Genomic DNA, 14,086 nt, shown 5'->3' on the forward strand with positions numbered 1-14,086 from the left:
AGAGACAGTGGCGGAGATTACTGCCAAGTTCAGGGAGAGGGCTCTTCTCGTTCCTCAGTACGCAACTGATGAGGAAATGAAGAAGGCCCGTTATCATGAGATGTTGCGGAGTGATATCCGCCAGTTTGTGAGCCGGTCCAGCTGTAAAACGCTGGATGATATGATTGCGAGGGCTCGAGAGAGAGAGAGAGATAAATTTGGAGATGGAGAAGAAGAGGAAGCCAGAGGCGGCATCTGGCACAGGGAGTTCGGGCAAAAATCCCAAGGTATCAGATCACAGATTTAGAGGACAGCAGAGTCACAGTCGGTGTGGCAAGTGTGGGTGATTGCACGATAGGGCGTGCAAGGCAGGGAGTCCCGGTTGCTACAAGTGCGGCCAGACCGGGCATATGAGTAGGGATTGTACAGCCACCACCACTACCACAGCAGCTGATCTGATTTGCTTCCATTGCAATCAGAGGGGATATAAAAAGTCCCAGTGCCCGAGTTTAGCAGCAGCAGGGAAGGTGGCAATACCTGCCCCTGCTACTCTGAGGATTACAGACGGCCGTCAGGGTCGGGCTGAGATGCCAGTGGCGAAGAGTAGAGCTTTCCAGATGACAGCAGAGGAAGCGCGAGCGACTCCTGATGTGGTGACGGGTATCTATTTTCCTCTTATCTCTGCTTTTGGTATTGATTATTTCTCATGGTTATGTGTTTGTATATAGGGTCGTTCTTAGTGAACGGCGTTTCAACTACAATATTGTTTCATTGGGGGCCACCCGATCGTTTGTCTCGCTTGCGCTTAGCAAGCGGTTTAGTAGAGCTCCGGGGGAGCTGGACAGTCCACTTGAGGTTGAGATAGCTGATGACAGGACCGTCAGGGTCACAAGGGTACATAAGGAGTGTTCGCTGCGGTTATTTGATGAGCAGTTTTCAGTAGATTTGGTTCCTATTCCCCTGCGAGGGAATAAGGTTATAGTGGGTATGGATTGGCTGAGCCCCAATGGGGCAGTGATTGATTGTGAGCTGCAGTTAGTGAGGGTTCGCACTCCCAGTGGGGGAGAGTTAGTGATTCAGGGCGAGAGGCCACAACGCGGACTAGTTCTTTGTTCAGCAGCGAGAGCGAGGCGCTACGTTCAGCAGGGTTGCGCAGGGTACATCGCCTATGTTATAGATGCCCGGGAGAAGGGTAAGGCGACAGTTGACGATGTACCAGTAGTGCGAGAGTATCCGGACGTATTCCAGGAGGACTTGCCTGGGATACCTCCGGAAAGACAGGTCGAGTTTCGGATTGACCTGGTTCCGGGTGCGGCTCCGATAGCCAAGGCACCATATCGGCTGGCTCCTCCAGAGATGCAGGAGTTGTCTATGCAGCTGCAGGAGCTGCTAGACAAGGGTTTCATCAGGCCGAGTAGTTCACCATGGGGAGCCCCGATCCTGTTTGTGAGGAAGAAGGATGGGTCGCATCGTATGTGCATAGATTACCAGGATCTAAACAAGGCAACGGTGAAGAACCGTTACCCACTCCCGAGGATAGACGATTTGTTTGACCAGCTTCAGGGAGCATCTTGGTTCTCCAAGATTGATCTACGGTCAGGATATCACCAGATGCGGGTCAGGGATGAGGATGTGCAGAAGACCACTTTTAGGACCCGCTATGGTCATTATGAGTTTGTGGTGATGCCGTTCGGGCTCACCAACGCTCCAGCCGCGTTCATGGATCTCATGAACCGCGTATGCAGACCAATGCTGGATCGGTCAGTGATAGTGTTCATTGATGACATCTTGGTTTATTCCAAGACTCGGGAGCAGCATGAGGAGCACCTGAGAGAGGTGCTAGAGACGCTGAGGAGGGAGAGACTGTTCGCGAAGTTCTCTAAGTGTGAGTTCTGGTTGCGCGAGGTGCAGTTCCTTGGACACCTCGTCAACCAGAAGGGTATACTAGTAGATCCGGCCAAGATAGAGGTCGTGATGCAGTGGGAGGTCCCGAGGTCTCCATCTGAGATTCGGAGCTTCCTGGGTTTGACAGGGTAGTACAGGAGATTCATCCAGGATTTCTCCAAAGTAGCAGTACCATTGACCCGACTGACCAAGAAGTCAGTAGTGTTTCGCTGGGGACCTGAGCAGCAGACAGCCTTTGAGACGCTCAGGCAGCGACTATGCGAGGCGCCGATTCTTACCCTGCCGGAGGGAGTGGATGACTTCGTAGTCTACTGTGATGCTTCGATCATGGGTATGGGAGCAGTATTGAGCAGCGAGGACATGTGATAGCTTATGCCTCTAGACAGTTGAAGCCTCACGAGGCTAACTATCCGACGCACGATTTAGAGCTGGGGGCAGTGGTGTTCGCCCCCAAGATTTGGAGACATTACCTTTATGGGGTCCGTTGTACCATTTACACGGATCACAAGAGTTTGAGGTACCTCATGGATCAGCCGAATCTGAACATGAGGCAGCGCCGATGGTTAGACGTGGTAAAGGATTATGACTGTGAGATCCTTTATCATCCGGGCAAAGCCAACATAGTAGCCGATGCCCTGAGCCGCAAGGCGGTAGCAGCCCCGATCAGGGATATATGTCTGAGAATGACAGTGATTACTCCATTGTTGGAGCAGATTAGAGAGGCACAGGTTGAGGGCCTGAAGGAGGAGAGGCAGAAGTGTGAGAGGATTGTTGGCCGAGTAGCTTCCTTTGACTATGCCAGTCGAGGATTGTTGACCCTTCATGGGAGATTTTGGGTACCGTACTGGGGGGAGTACGGCAGGTGCTGATGGATGAGGCCCACAAGTCTCGGTTCTCCATCCACCCAGGGGCGACGAAGATGTATAGAGATCTTCGACCCGATTGTTGGTGGCCCTGCATGAAGCGGGACGTAGCTTGGTATTTGGAGAGATGCCTGACCTGAAGGAAGGTCAAGGCGGAACACCAGAGACCCCACGACAAGATGCAGCCGTTAGACATTCCCGTGTGGAAATGGGAGGATATCACTATGGATTTCATCACTAAGCTTCCCAGGACCACACGTGGAGTTGATTCGATTTGGGTCATAGTGGATCGGCTGACCAAGAGCGCGCATTTCATACCGATTCAGGAGAGTATATCGGCCGAGAAGCTAGCCGATATAGAGGTAGTGGCACGGCATGGAGTGCATGTATCGGTAGTATCAAATCGAGACGTCCGGTTCACTTCCAGGTTTTGGAAGCGGTTTCATGACGAGATGGGGACTCGTCTTCACTTCAGCACCGCTTTCCACCCTCAGACGGACGGGTAGAGCGAGAGAACGATTCAGACTCTCGAGGACATGCTTCGGGCATGTGTTCTAGATTTTGGTGGCAATTGGGATACGTATCTTCCATTAGCGGAATTTTCGTATAACAACAGTTACCACACCAATATTGAACGCCCTCCTTTCGAGATGCTTTACGGGAGGAAGTGTAGGACCCCGATTTGTTGGGGCGAGGTCGGTCAGAGGGTCATCGGGAGCACTGAGGTGGTGCTCAAGACCACAGAGTTGATCCAGCAGGTCCGTAGCAGACTGCAGATTGCGCAGAGTCGGAAGAAGAGTTACACCGACAGGAGGCGTTTGGACTTGGAGTTTCAGGTGGGCGATATGGTCCTCCTGAAAGTGTCGCCCTGGAAGGGTGTCATCAGGTTCCGGAAGAGGGGCAAGCTGGGCCCCAGGTTCATTGGTCCCTTTAGGGTTTTGGCCTAGGTGGGTCGGGTTGCTTATCGGATAAATCTTCCAGCAGAGCTTAGCCAGATCCACAACACTTTCCATGTGTCTCAGTTGCGGAAGTGTTTGGTGGATAAGTCAGCAGTTGTACCGTTGGAGGATATTCAGGTTGATAGCAGCCTGAATTACATTGAGAGGCCAGTTGCGATCTTGGATCGGAAGACGAAGACCTTGAGGAACAAGGTGGTTCAGCTAGTGAAGGTGCAGTGGCAGCATCAGAAGGGTTCAGAATGGACATGGGAGACCGAGGAGGAGATGAGGGAGCATTATCCGGAGTTATTTTCAGATTCAGTAGCAGCAGACTTCGAGGACGAAGTCTGAGATAAGTGGGGGAGAGTTGTAACGCCCATTTCTGGTATGTAATTTAAATATGGTATTTTTTTCCTTCCTTAAGAGGAACTCGATGAGTCAGTAGCCCGACTCGTCGAGTAGAGACGGGATTCGCACGCATCTTTTGTAGGTGACTCTACGAGTCTGTATTCCGGACTCGGCGAGTCCGCCAGTCTCGATGACACCCTAAATCCCAGGGTTTGTACCCTATTTAAACGTCATTATAGCCTCCCACCCCAGCCTCCAGCACCTTTAGAGCATTTCTCTGTAAAACCCTAGTCCCCATTGTTGAGCTTGAGTGTTTTGTGATAGCTTGGGAGTTGTAGAAGAGAAGGAAGGAAAGAAGATCAATAGAAGAGAAAGGAGATCCAAGAGCTAGCTTCCATCTGCTTCATATTCTGGTAATAAAGTTATTACCTTGCTTATTATTCCATTAAACCCTCTTTTATGCTTGATTATGTCTCTTTTGGAGCTTTATATGATTCATACTCGAGATTTGTGATCCCCTTAGGATGGAGACCATAGATCTGGATGTTATTGAGCTCTAGGAACTCAATATAGCTACCTTTATATAAATATAGCCTTGTTCCAAACCCTAAGTGCTTAGTGTTGGATGATTTTGGTGTTTTAGCCCCATTGTCGTGTGCATGCACGTAAAGTTGGAAACTTTATGTGCAAAACTAACCCTAGAAGCCCAGATCTACGAATTGGATGCACTAAAATCGACTAGAATCGACTGTATAGTAATGGCATGCAGGAGACTCGGCGAGTCCCCGCCGTGACTCGGCGAATCCAAGGCAATCTTCTTGCCTCAAGAACAGACTCGACGAGTTGTTCATACAACTCGGCGAGCCACAGTCTAGACGTGTTTGTTCATATGATGAAGGAGAACTCGACGAGTTGTTCATATAACTCGGCGAGTCGGATGAAGTAAGATTCGACGATAGTACGGGAGAAGAACTCGTCGAGTTGTTGCCAAACTCGACGAGTTGAAGCGAGTAGAGGATTAGAAAAGGTGTTAGGAACTCGGTGAGTTGGCAGCCTAAATCAGCGAGTCCGGTCAACTGAAAGTTGACTTTGACCAGGAGGTTGACTTGGACCAGGGGTAAATTAGTCATTTTACCCTGAGAACAGTTATCAGTATCTGATTTAGTGTCTATGGAATTTGTAGCCGGGGAGTTCCGGAGCAGCAGTCAGCCAGTTTCAGATTTAGTATATGTGTTTATGCTAGTAGTTATGATTATGCTATGCTATGTTCAGTTAGTTCCGGACTTCGGTCCGATGCAGTTTCCGAACTTCGGTCCGATGCAGAGGGCAAGGCCCTGGTTAGTTCCGGACTTCGGTCCGATGCAGTTTCCGGACTCCGGTCCGATGCAGAGGGCATGACCCTGGTTAGTTCCGGACTTCGGTCCGATGCAGTTTCCGAACTTCGGTCTGATGTAGTGGGCAAGGCCCAGTAGTTGCTTTATATGTTATTGTATGGTATGTGGTAGTTTGGGGGGAGCTCACTAAGCTTTGTGCTTACAGTTTCAGTTTTGGTTTCAGGTACTTCCGCTAGCAAGGAGAAGAGCTCGGGATGATGGCATGGCACACACCACAGTTACAGTTTTAGCTTGGGAGTTTTACTCAGATATTTTGATATGATATTGCTTCAGTTTGGATTTGATACATTTGCTATGGCATTTTGAGACATACGATTCTTGGTTTTATTGTATGACATTTGATATTGTGGGGTTTTAGTAATATTAAAACAAAAATTTTCGGGTTGCATTTTTGGGCTGTTTCAAAAAGGTTTGAGTAAGCTAGGTTTTTAGTGTTGGGCTTCTTGTAGCCATGCAAAGGAATCAAGTTTGCAACTTTATGGCCTTAGGGGACTTAGTAAGCTCATATCTAAATTTTGGTCGTAGGGTCTTAAGGCATTAAGACCTTAGCATGAGTTTTGCCTTATGGGTGCGTATGTTGGGCGTAATTCCCAATACGTCGCGTGTACTGCACCCCAGCCGCGATCTTTCCAGCTTCGATCGAGTACGTTGTGCGTACTAGTTGGTACGCCGGGCGTACGGCCTAGTCCAGATTTTGTGATTTTGGGCATTTATTGTTGGGCTTGGACCATAGATTTTCATGGTAATGGGTCACTTCTGATTTTGTGTAACATCCCAAAAAAATCATAGAAATTTAAAATTTTCAAAAACAATCATTATCCATAATTGTTTACAAGAAAAGCCATTGTTTCAAAAGTAAAATCATATCAGAGTGTCCCAAAAGTCAATATCATGAAAATAGGAAGATGTGCACGATCAAACTTTCGCTTTCCCACGATCCTCTGAATTACCTGAAACAATAAACTGAAACTGTAAGCCAAAGCTTAGTGAGTTCCCCCAAAGTACCAATACACCAAAAGACAAACAAACATACAAATATGAACAACCAGCCTGACTAGACCATCGCGTAGGGCCTACAACCTATCTGGACCGCTCTATAAGCCTTCAACATGATTGGACTGCCTCGCTGGGCCTACAACATATCTGGACCGCTCTACGGGCCGCTGACCTGACTAGACTGCCTCGTAGGGCCTACAACCTATCTGGTCGTCCCCGGGTGTCTTGGCCTACAACACAAAGTAAGACCGCCTCAACCCAAACACAATATGTCGACATATGTAACAGGTAAACATAAACACATAACGAACAAATACATATAATCATACAGATCTACTAATCAGTCATATACTAGCATATCACTATCCTATAACCAGGATACATAGTCTAGTGGGTCGGCATTGGTGCCTTCGACCCACGAGTATAGTGAGGAAAACTCACTTAAATAGGAAAACACATAATAAAATCACTGAAGTGGCTAAGATGGATTCCCAACTCTCTGAACACCTACAACCACATTTAATAATCCTTACTTAGCTCATATTTCAAGTAATACTTGTTTTATATACTCAAACCTTACCTAATACAATGCCCTTTCGCTCACCAAATTCCTTATGCGACTAAAAATTTAGTTTAAAATACACAAGTCTAATTAACGTCGCCCTTCCGTCTTTTGTGTTATCAATAGATGTATTTAAAGATAATTAATACAAATAATGCTTTGAATTGTATAAATATAGATAAATTCGTAGCTAAGTAGCATAAGGAAAGAATAGGAGCTAATAAGGATCAAAAGAAGGAAACTGTCAAAAATTAAGAAATATGTATCGCGACAATGCCTATATTCGTGACACGGCCAAGCCACAGACTTCGATTTAAACACGAAAATGTGATGATATACAACGTGACAAGGACCCCCTCATGATGCGAAACCGATAAAATCAGAAACAATAAATATATGTATTCCTAAATCCTAACTAATATACAAGAAGTTGAAACCTTGTGCAACAAGTAAAATTCTTCCACAAAGCAGAAAAAAAGCTAAAGAACATGATTTGAGTATCGTTTTAAAGATCGAAGTTTGGATAAATCTTAGAAGACATTCAATTTGCTTTTATTTACTTATGTATTGCAATTCCAACATGTCTACTTTACATATGGGCTAAGACCCTTTGCTTCCGTTTAGATGTAGATGAACTCTTAATACTATACTTTGATTTGTTAGTTCGGATTTATAAAGTTTATTATTTTTTTATGTTCATTTTATTGTAACACTCGGTTTTGAATCGCTTCAATATTCAGGGTCGTGACCCGATCATCAGTTATCTTAAGGCTTTGGGCCTTGGCGGAAGAGAGAATTAGCCCTTTTTGGATGTAGGTATTATAGACTAAGTGATCCAAGTGTTCAACTGTGTTTCATAGCCCAAGGGTATAATTGTAATTTGGTAGTTCAGGCCTTTATGAATTTTGGGTTTTTGTTAGGGAAGTCTTAAGGAGGGGGTGAGTTGTTAGAAGTGTAGGGCTTCTCGTCACCTTTCCATGGATATAAAGTTCGTCGAATTTGGACTTAGATTGAGGGAGTTATGGCCAAATGAAGTTTAAGTGTTTTGGAGCTTAGTCGAGTATGCGGGGCGTACTCACCAAGTACGCTGGGCGTAATGGCTTGCCAGGTCGCGAGTTCTTTTTTAGTACGTCGAGCGTACTAAAGGGTACGCGTGGCGTACTCCCTTCAGATGGAAACCCTAGTTTTTAGGGTCTTGACCCTATTTAGTATTTAAGCCTCATATATTCTTGAGCCTTGTCCCTTATCAGCCTCCAAGCCTCCTAAACCCTAATATTCGACCCTTAGCCACCATATTAGAGTTCTTAAGCTTTTGTGAAGAATCTTGGAGTGTTTTGTGCATATTGAAGAGATTGACGGTTGTTGAGGGATCATCACTTGGAGTGGGGCTTGTAGATCCAGAAGTTTCTCATCTTTTGCAACCTATTTAAGGTAAAAAGCTCTCATATTGGCATCTCTTTAGTTATATATTGTTTTGGGTGGTTTATGGCACATTTGGGTCCCTTTGGTTTGTATTTATGAGATTGAGCTTGCCCCAAGAGTTTGGACACTAGATCTTGACGTTTTAGGTGTCCCAAATGCATAAAAATGTGATATTGATAGCTGATATCAACTCATGCATGTGTTTAGCCTCTTTGATGAAGTTGTAAAGTAAGAACTTGGATTTGAGCCCCATTAAGCCATGCATGCACATAAATAGTGTAATGAGCTCTAATCCATGAATATATCACAATTATCCCTAACTTGTAGTTTCTTGCACATTTATGATCAAATTTTAGTGACTTTATTTGAAATGGGTGTTCTTCTCCTATTCACGAAGCTCATAGTCTAAAAGTACATTCACCTTAAGAGCATACCAATAGCCTTTGACTATCATTCTTCATAAAACAAAGTTGCTATCTATTGACCACACTAAATTACATAACATTGATTTTAGCTGTTTTGGGTTTTCAAAATGCATACCTAAAACATGAGTTTGTTTCTTCTAGTGTACCTTCTCATTGAAACTTGAATGGACTACAACCAAATCCTCATCATTCTCTTAGACATCATTCTCTTGGAAATCAATGTCTTGTTTATTTCCATACATTTTGCTTGGGAACTCATTATCAGCTGTCTTGTATATGGGAATGGAGTTGATCTTGGGGTATTATATCCTCCAAGTTAAGCTAGTGAAAAATATGGTCTTCTTCTAAAGGATCTTTCTGAGAAATTTGATCTTCACATTCTATAACAGAACCATGTTCTTCGTGAGTGCTTACTTCATCAGACCAATCATCTAAACTATGTTGGAAAAACAGGCCCTCAACTCCCTCTCAAACAATGCACACTGTATTGTTTAATTACGTATGAAAATAAGATGAAGAGAAAGAGTAGTTGTAACTCATACAGCTGCATATATTTCCAGAAAAATAAAAGGCTTTTATAGCCTACATAACCTAATGGAGCTAAACAAACTAAACTCAACTAAGCCCACGTTCCCTAATTTTAATCATCACATTAACAGGGCCCCAAATACTCGTTCCTAACATGACCTATTCTACCTAGTTATTTGACTCACAAAATAAAAGCAAATACTAAAATAAACTTAAAACATATGTCAAGATTACAACCTACATTCACCCCCTTAATCTTGACTCGTTTCTTCATCAAAGCAGTGCCGGTTCTTCCTCTTGGAGCAAGTTTGCTTCTTTGTTATTGTCTTTGTCATCCCACTTTCTGCACTCATAACTAAAGTGTCTAAAGTCTCCATAATTAAAGCACCGAAATCCACTTTTATCACCCCGACCTCTTCCTCTTCCTCGGCCTCTTCCACCTCTTTCAAAGTTTCTTCCACGTCCTCTTCCGTGTCCACTACTTTCACCATATTTTTGTTCACTTGCCATCATGAGTTGATCATGATCTTCTTCCTTTTCTTCAAGGCTTTGAAGCCTTTCTTCATAAGCTTTAACCCTTCCAACCGCTTCTTCAAATGACATAGTTTCTAGATTGGAATATTGTTCAGTGGGAGCTACAATAGGCAAATGCTTCTTTGGAACCGAATTGAAATTTTTTTCTTACAATCACCTCCTCTTCAAGAGTTGAGCCAATACTTTTGAATTTGGCAGCAATACCACTTATTTTGCCCAAAAAGTCATTGATTGACTCATTGTTCTTCATCTTTAGCATCTCCAATTCGTTTCTCAAAGTTTGTAGCCTTGCTTTTTGCACCCGTTCGGCTCCTAATACCAGACCTTGATTGATTCCCACACTTCTTTGGCACTTTGGTGTTTAGCAACCTGCAAGAGAACATTTTCTGGTAGAGTTTGAAAAATTATACCTTTAGTGATATAATTTTTCTTCTCTTCAACCACATCTTTGGTTATAGCATCCCAATGTCCATATGCCCTTAACACAGTTTCAATCATAATAGACCAAGTGGTGTAGTTAGTTTCTGTTAATTTTGGGCATTGAAATGGTACATCAGTACCTTGAACTGCAATCTCTTTTGAACCCCCTTGGTTTGATCCTCATGCCATTCTTCTTTCTTTTGCAAGTAATTTGGTAAAAAAAAGAGTTGTACCTTTCTGTTTCTTTCTTTCTCAGGTAGACAACAACGGGTTGTCACAATCTTCTTTCTTCTTTCTTTCATTCTTTCTTTCTTCTTTCTTTCTTTCCTTCTTTCTTTCTATCTTCTTTCTTCTTTCTTCTTTCTTCTTTCTTCTTTCTTTCTTTCTTTCTTTCTTCACACTAGTTTTGCTGCTGTACAGCCGATCCTCAATCCTTCATGCGTTTTACATGTAATCGCCCACCTCCTTCTTCTAATCGAGCTAGGCTCTGATACCAAATGTTGGAAAAACAGGCCCTCAACTCCCTCTCAAACAATGCACACTGTATTGTTTAATTACGTATGGAAATAAGATGAAGAGAAAGAGTAGTTGTAGCTCATACGGCTGCATATATTTCCAGAAAAATAAAAGGCTTTTATAGCCTACATAACCTAATGGAGCTAAACAAACTAAACTCAACTAAGCCCACGTTCCCTAATTTTAATCATCACATTAACAGGGCCCCAAATACTCGTTCCTAACATGACCTATTCTACCTAGTTATTTGACTCACAAAATAAAAGCAAATACTAAAATAAACTTAAAACATATGTCAACATTAAAACCTACAAACCATTCCTAATATGTTCGTTATAAATGGATATTTGAGGACTTTCGTAAATTGTATCTAAAAATTGGGCATAGTCAATATCATTCTCTATGAATCGAATACTAGTGGATAGATGACGATATGGAAGACAGTAAAAAAAGCTTCTTAACTGTTTCTCTAGTAAAACATTCTAACCATATAACACATTCATCCGGATTCATACCAGCAAAATCAACATCAGTGAACAAAATGTGGTCACCTCTAGCATAAACCAAGTTTCTCGGACAAACATGCCATTAAAGTTGAGATCAACTTCCGGATAAATCAGATCACGTAAGTTATGAGACACGCATGTTTTAAAAGCAAATATTAAGGGGTTAAAACAATACCTTCGTTCGTTAGAATAAGAAAACCCTAATTGAGTTTGTCTTCTTAAAGGTGCTGACGTAAATGTTAATAGGGTGTGAAGGTAATTATTTAGGAAGAGAAAAAGAAGATACCATTTTAGTTTAAAAGGCAGACATGGCATTTCATACATGAAAGGTAAACACTCGACTTTTGAAAGTCAATGACCACCTAAGTAAAATTACCGGCGCACCCCTTTCATCTCTTACAAAATGGTTTAAATGAAGAAGATTTTATGACTTTAGGGATCTAGAGTACAAATAATTAAAGTGAGGGACCCTTTTAAAAAAAAAAATTCTCTAAAAGATCCCATTAACCCTTAAAAAAATACTATAACAAATACTTCTTTAATTGTTTATATTTAAAAAAAAGTTGCATTTTCAATAAAAAAAAAAAATTAAAAGTTTCATTTTGTTTTGTTAGAACCGTGTTACCGACACCTTGAATCCTCATCATCCACTAGATATATGTACGTAACACCATTTCATATATGCCAAAAATATTTTTTCCAAAAACATGCATGTCCCGTGTATGAAAAATACTCCTCCCCTAAAATTCGAAAAAATATATATCAAATTTCATGTTTCTTGAAGTCATTTTCTAGTGCTAAATTATTAATATTTTGGAAATTAATACAAGCAAATGGATTGAAAGTTTGGTCCACATAAATTCACAACCTAAAATAATTCATGGCCACTACAATCGAATATTCATTCCTAGCCATGCGAATTCCTACCAAAGGGGCCCATATCTACTCCCAGTTGTGAGTTGTCTTCATCTCTATCTTGCATTTGATCCTCCTCCTTATCTTCTTCATCTCTCACCCAATCCCATCTCTCTCCGAAATTTTAGGGTTTCCTCCTAAATCCTGTCTGATTTACACATACTAGAACAAAAATTCTAGTTGTTTCTTGCATTAGATCATCAAATTTCATGCAGATCTGCGCTAGATCTTGAAATTGTTTTTATTGTGTTGCAGAAGATGAAGATTCAGTGTGACGTATGTGAGAAAGCTCCGGCGACTTTGATCTGTTGTGCCGATGAAGCAGCGTTGTGTGCAACATGCGATACTGAAGTTCACGCAGCTAATAAGCTTGCAAGCAAACACCAGAGGCTCCTCCTCCAAACGCTTTCAAATAAGCTTCCTCGCTGTGATATTTGCCAAGTAACTTCTTTAACTCCATTTTCTTGTTTTTTGGAACTTCATTTTTATTCGTATTTGAGTTAATCGATCTGCGATTGTTTGTTGTAGGAGAAAACGGCATTTATTTTCTGTGTAGAGGATAGAGCTCTGTTCTGTCGCGACTGTGATGAACCGATTCATTCAGCCGGTAGCCTTGCTGCTAACCACCAGCGTTTCTTAGCTACCGGAATCCGGGTAGCTCTTAGTTCTAGTTCCTCCCATGAGCCGGAGAAGAGCCACCACGAACCACCACCACCACCGTCAAGTAAGAACATCGCCGTCCCACAGGTCGTTCCCATGAAAGTACCGACACATCCAGTTTCTGGATACAGTTCCCCGTCGTGGGCCGTCGATGACCTGCTACAGTTTTCCGATTTTGAATCCTCCGACAAGGTATAACTACACTATATATTCAGTATTCACATATCAAAGTTGTTTAATACTTGTTAGAGATATTGAAAACGTATTTCGTTGGTGTGCAGAAAGAACCAATGGAATTCGGATCGCTCGAGTGGTTGAGTGACTATGGCGTGTTTGGTGACGAAGCTGCCGAAGTTCCTCAGCTTCCGGCATCACAGTCGATCAACGCCACCACATACAGACAAACCAAGTTCTACGTGCCAAATAACAAGAAACCAAGATACGAGATTTTGAACAACGAGGAAGATGATGATGAACACTTCACTGTTCCTGATCTTGGTTAGACTCGAAAGTAAGCTGAGCTTATCATACGATATCAATATCAATCTTGATATTCTGCAAGGAAAAAGTATTCATTTGGTCGTCGTATTGTTAAACAAATGCGTTTTGATCATTGCACTCTTGAAATTATATATCAACTCATGAAGTTTTATAGATGAATGACTAAAATGTAATTGTTTATAAATAATATGAGGACCAAATGAATAATTGTTTCCATATTATGTATAACTGAGAATGAGATTCTATAATCTTTATATTATCACTTTATAGTGTTGCTCTTGGAAAATTAGAATCATATGTCATATTTGTATGTTATGTATTATATATTTTGGCGAAAAAAGTGAGAAATTTCAGAGGAAAAAATGGAAGTGTTTGTTGATGTTTTGTTCATTGATTAAAGTCATGATTTAATAGGCTACACAGCCTTCACATGTGGAACTTATGATGATATTAAATGCATCTTGATACGTATAGGTGAAGCAAGGCAAAAGTTTTCACATTATAGTTGTGTCCATCTACTTTTAAAGAACAAACAAACATATGAATATATAAATTATATTGGGTAAAGACAGCAGAAATTTACAAACATATATACTTTCAACAGTCATGCATGATGCTTTAACATGTAATTGTGAACACTATGGGACGTGAGGCACGTTCTAAACTTGTTAAAT

At 42.2% G+C, this 14,086-nt stretch overlaps 1 protein-coding gene across 1 annotated transcript; it reads left to right on the top strand.

Moving 5' to 3' along the window:
- The first annotated feature begins 12,367 nt into the window (after nt 1-12,367).
- On the top strand, nt 12,368-13,633 carry LOC145159554 (B-box zinc finger protein 24-like). Its single transcript, XM_079078565.1, has 3 exons — nt 12,368-12,692; nt 12,780-13,103; nt 13,193-13,633. Exons 1-3 carry the CDS (start codon nt 12,510-12,512, stop codon nt 13,412-13,414), a joined length of 729 nt encoding a protein of 242 aa, XP_078934691.1. The 5' UTR covers nt 12,368-12,509; the 3' UTR covers nt 13,415-13,633.
- The last annotated feature ends 453 nt before the right edge of the window (nt 13,634-14,086 follow it).

This window comes from Lactuca virosa, chromosome 1, assembly GCF_052849685.1.
Source record: "Lactuca virosa cultivar CGN04683 chromosome 1, Lactuca_virosa_CGN04683_v6, whole genome shotgun sequence".
NCBI classification, from domain to species: Eukaryota; Viridiplantae; Streptophyta; class Magnoliopsida; order Asterales; family Asteraceae; genus Lactuca; species Lactuca virosa.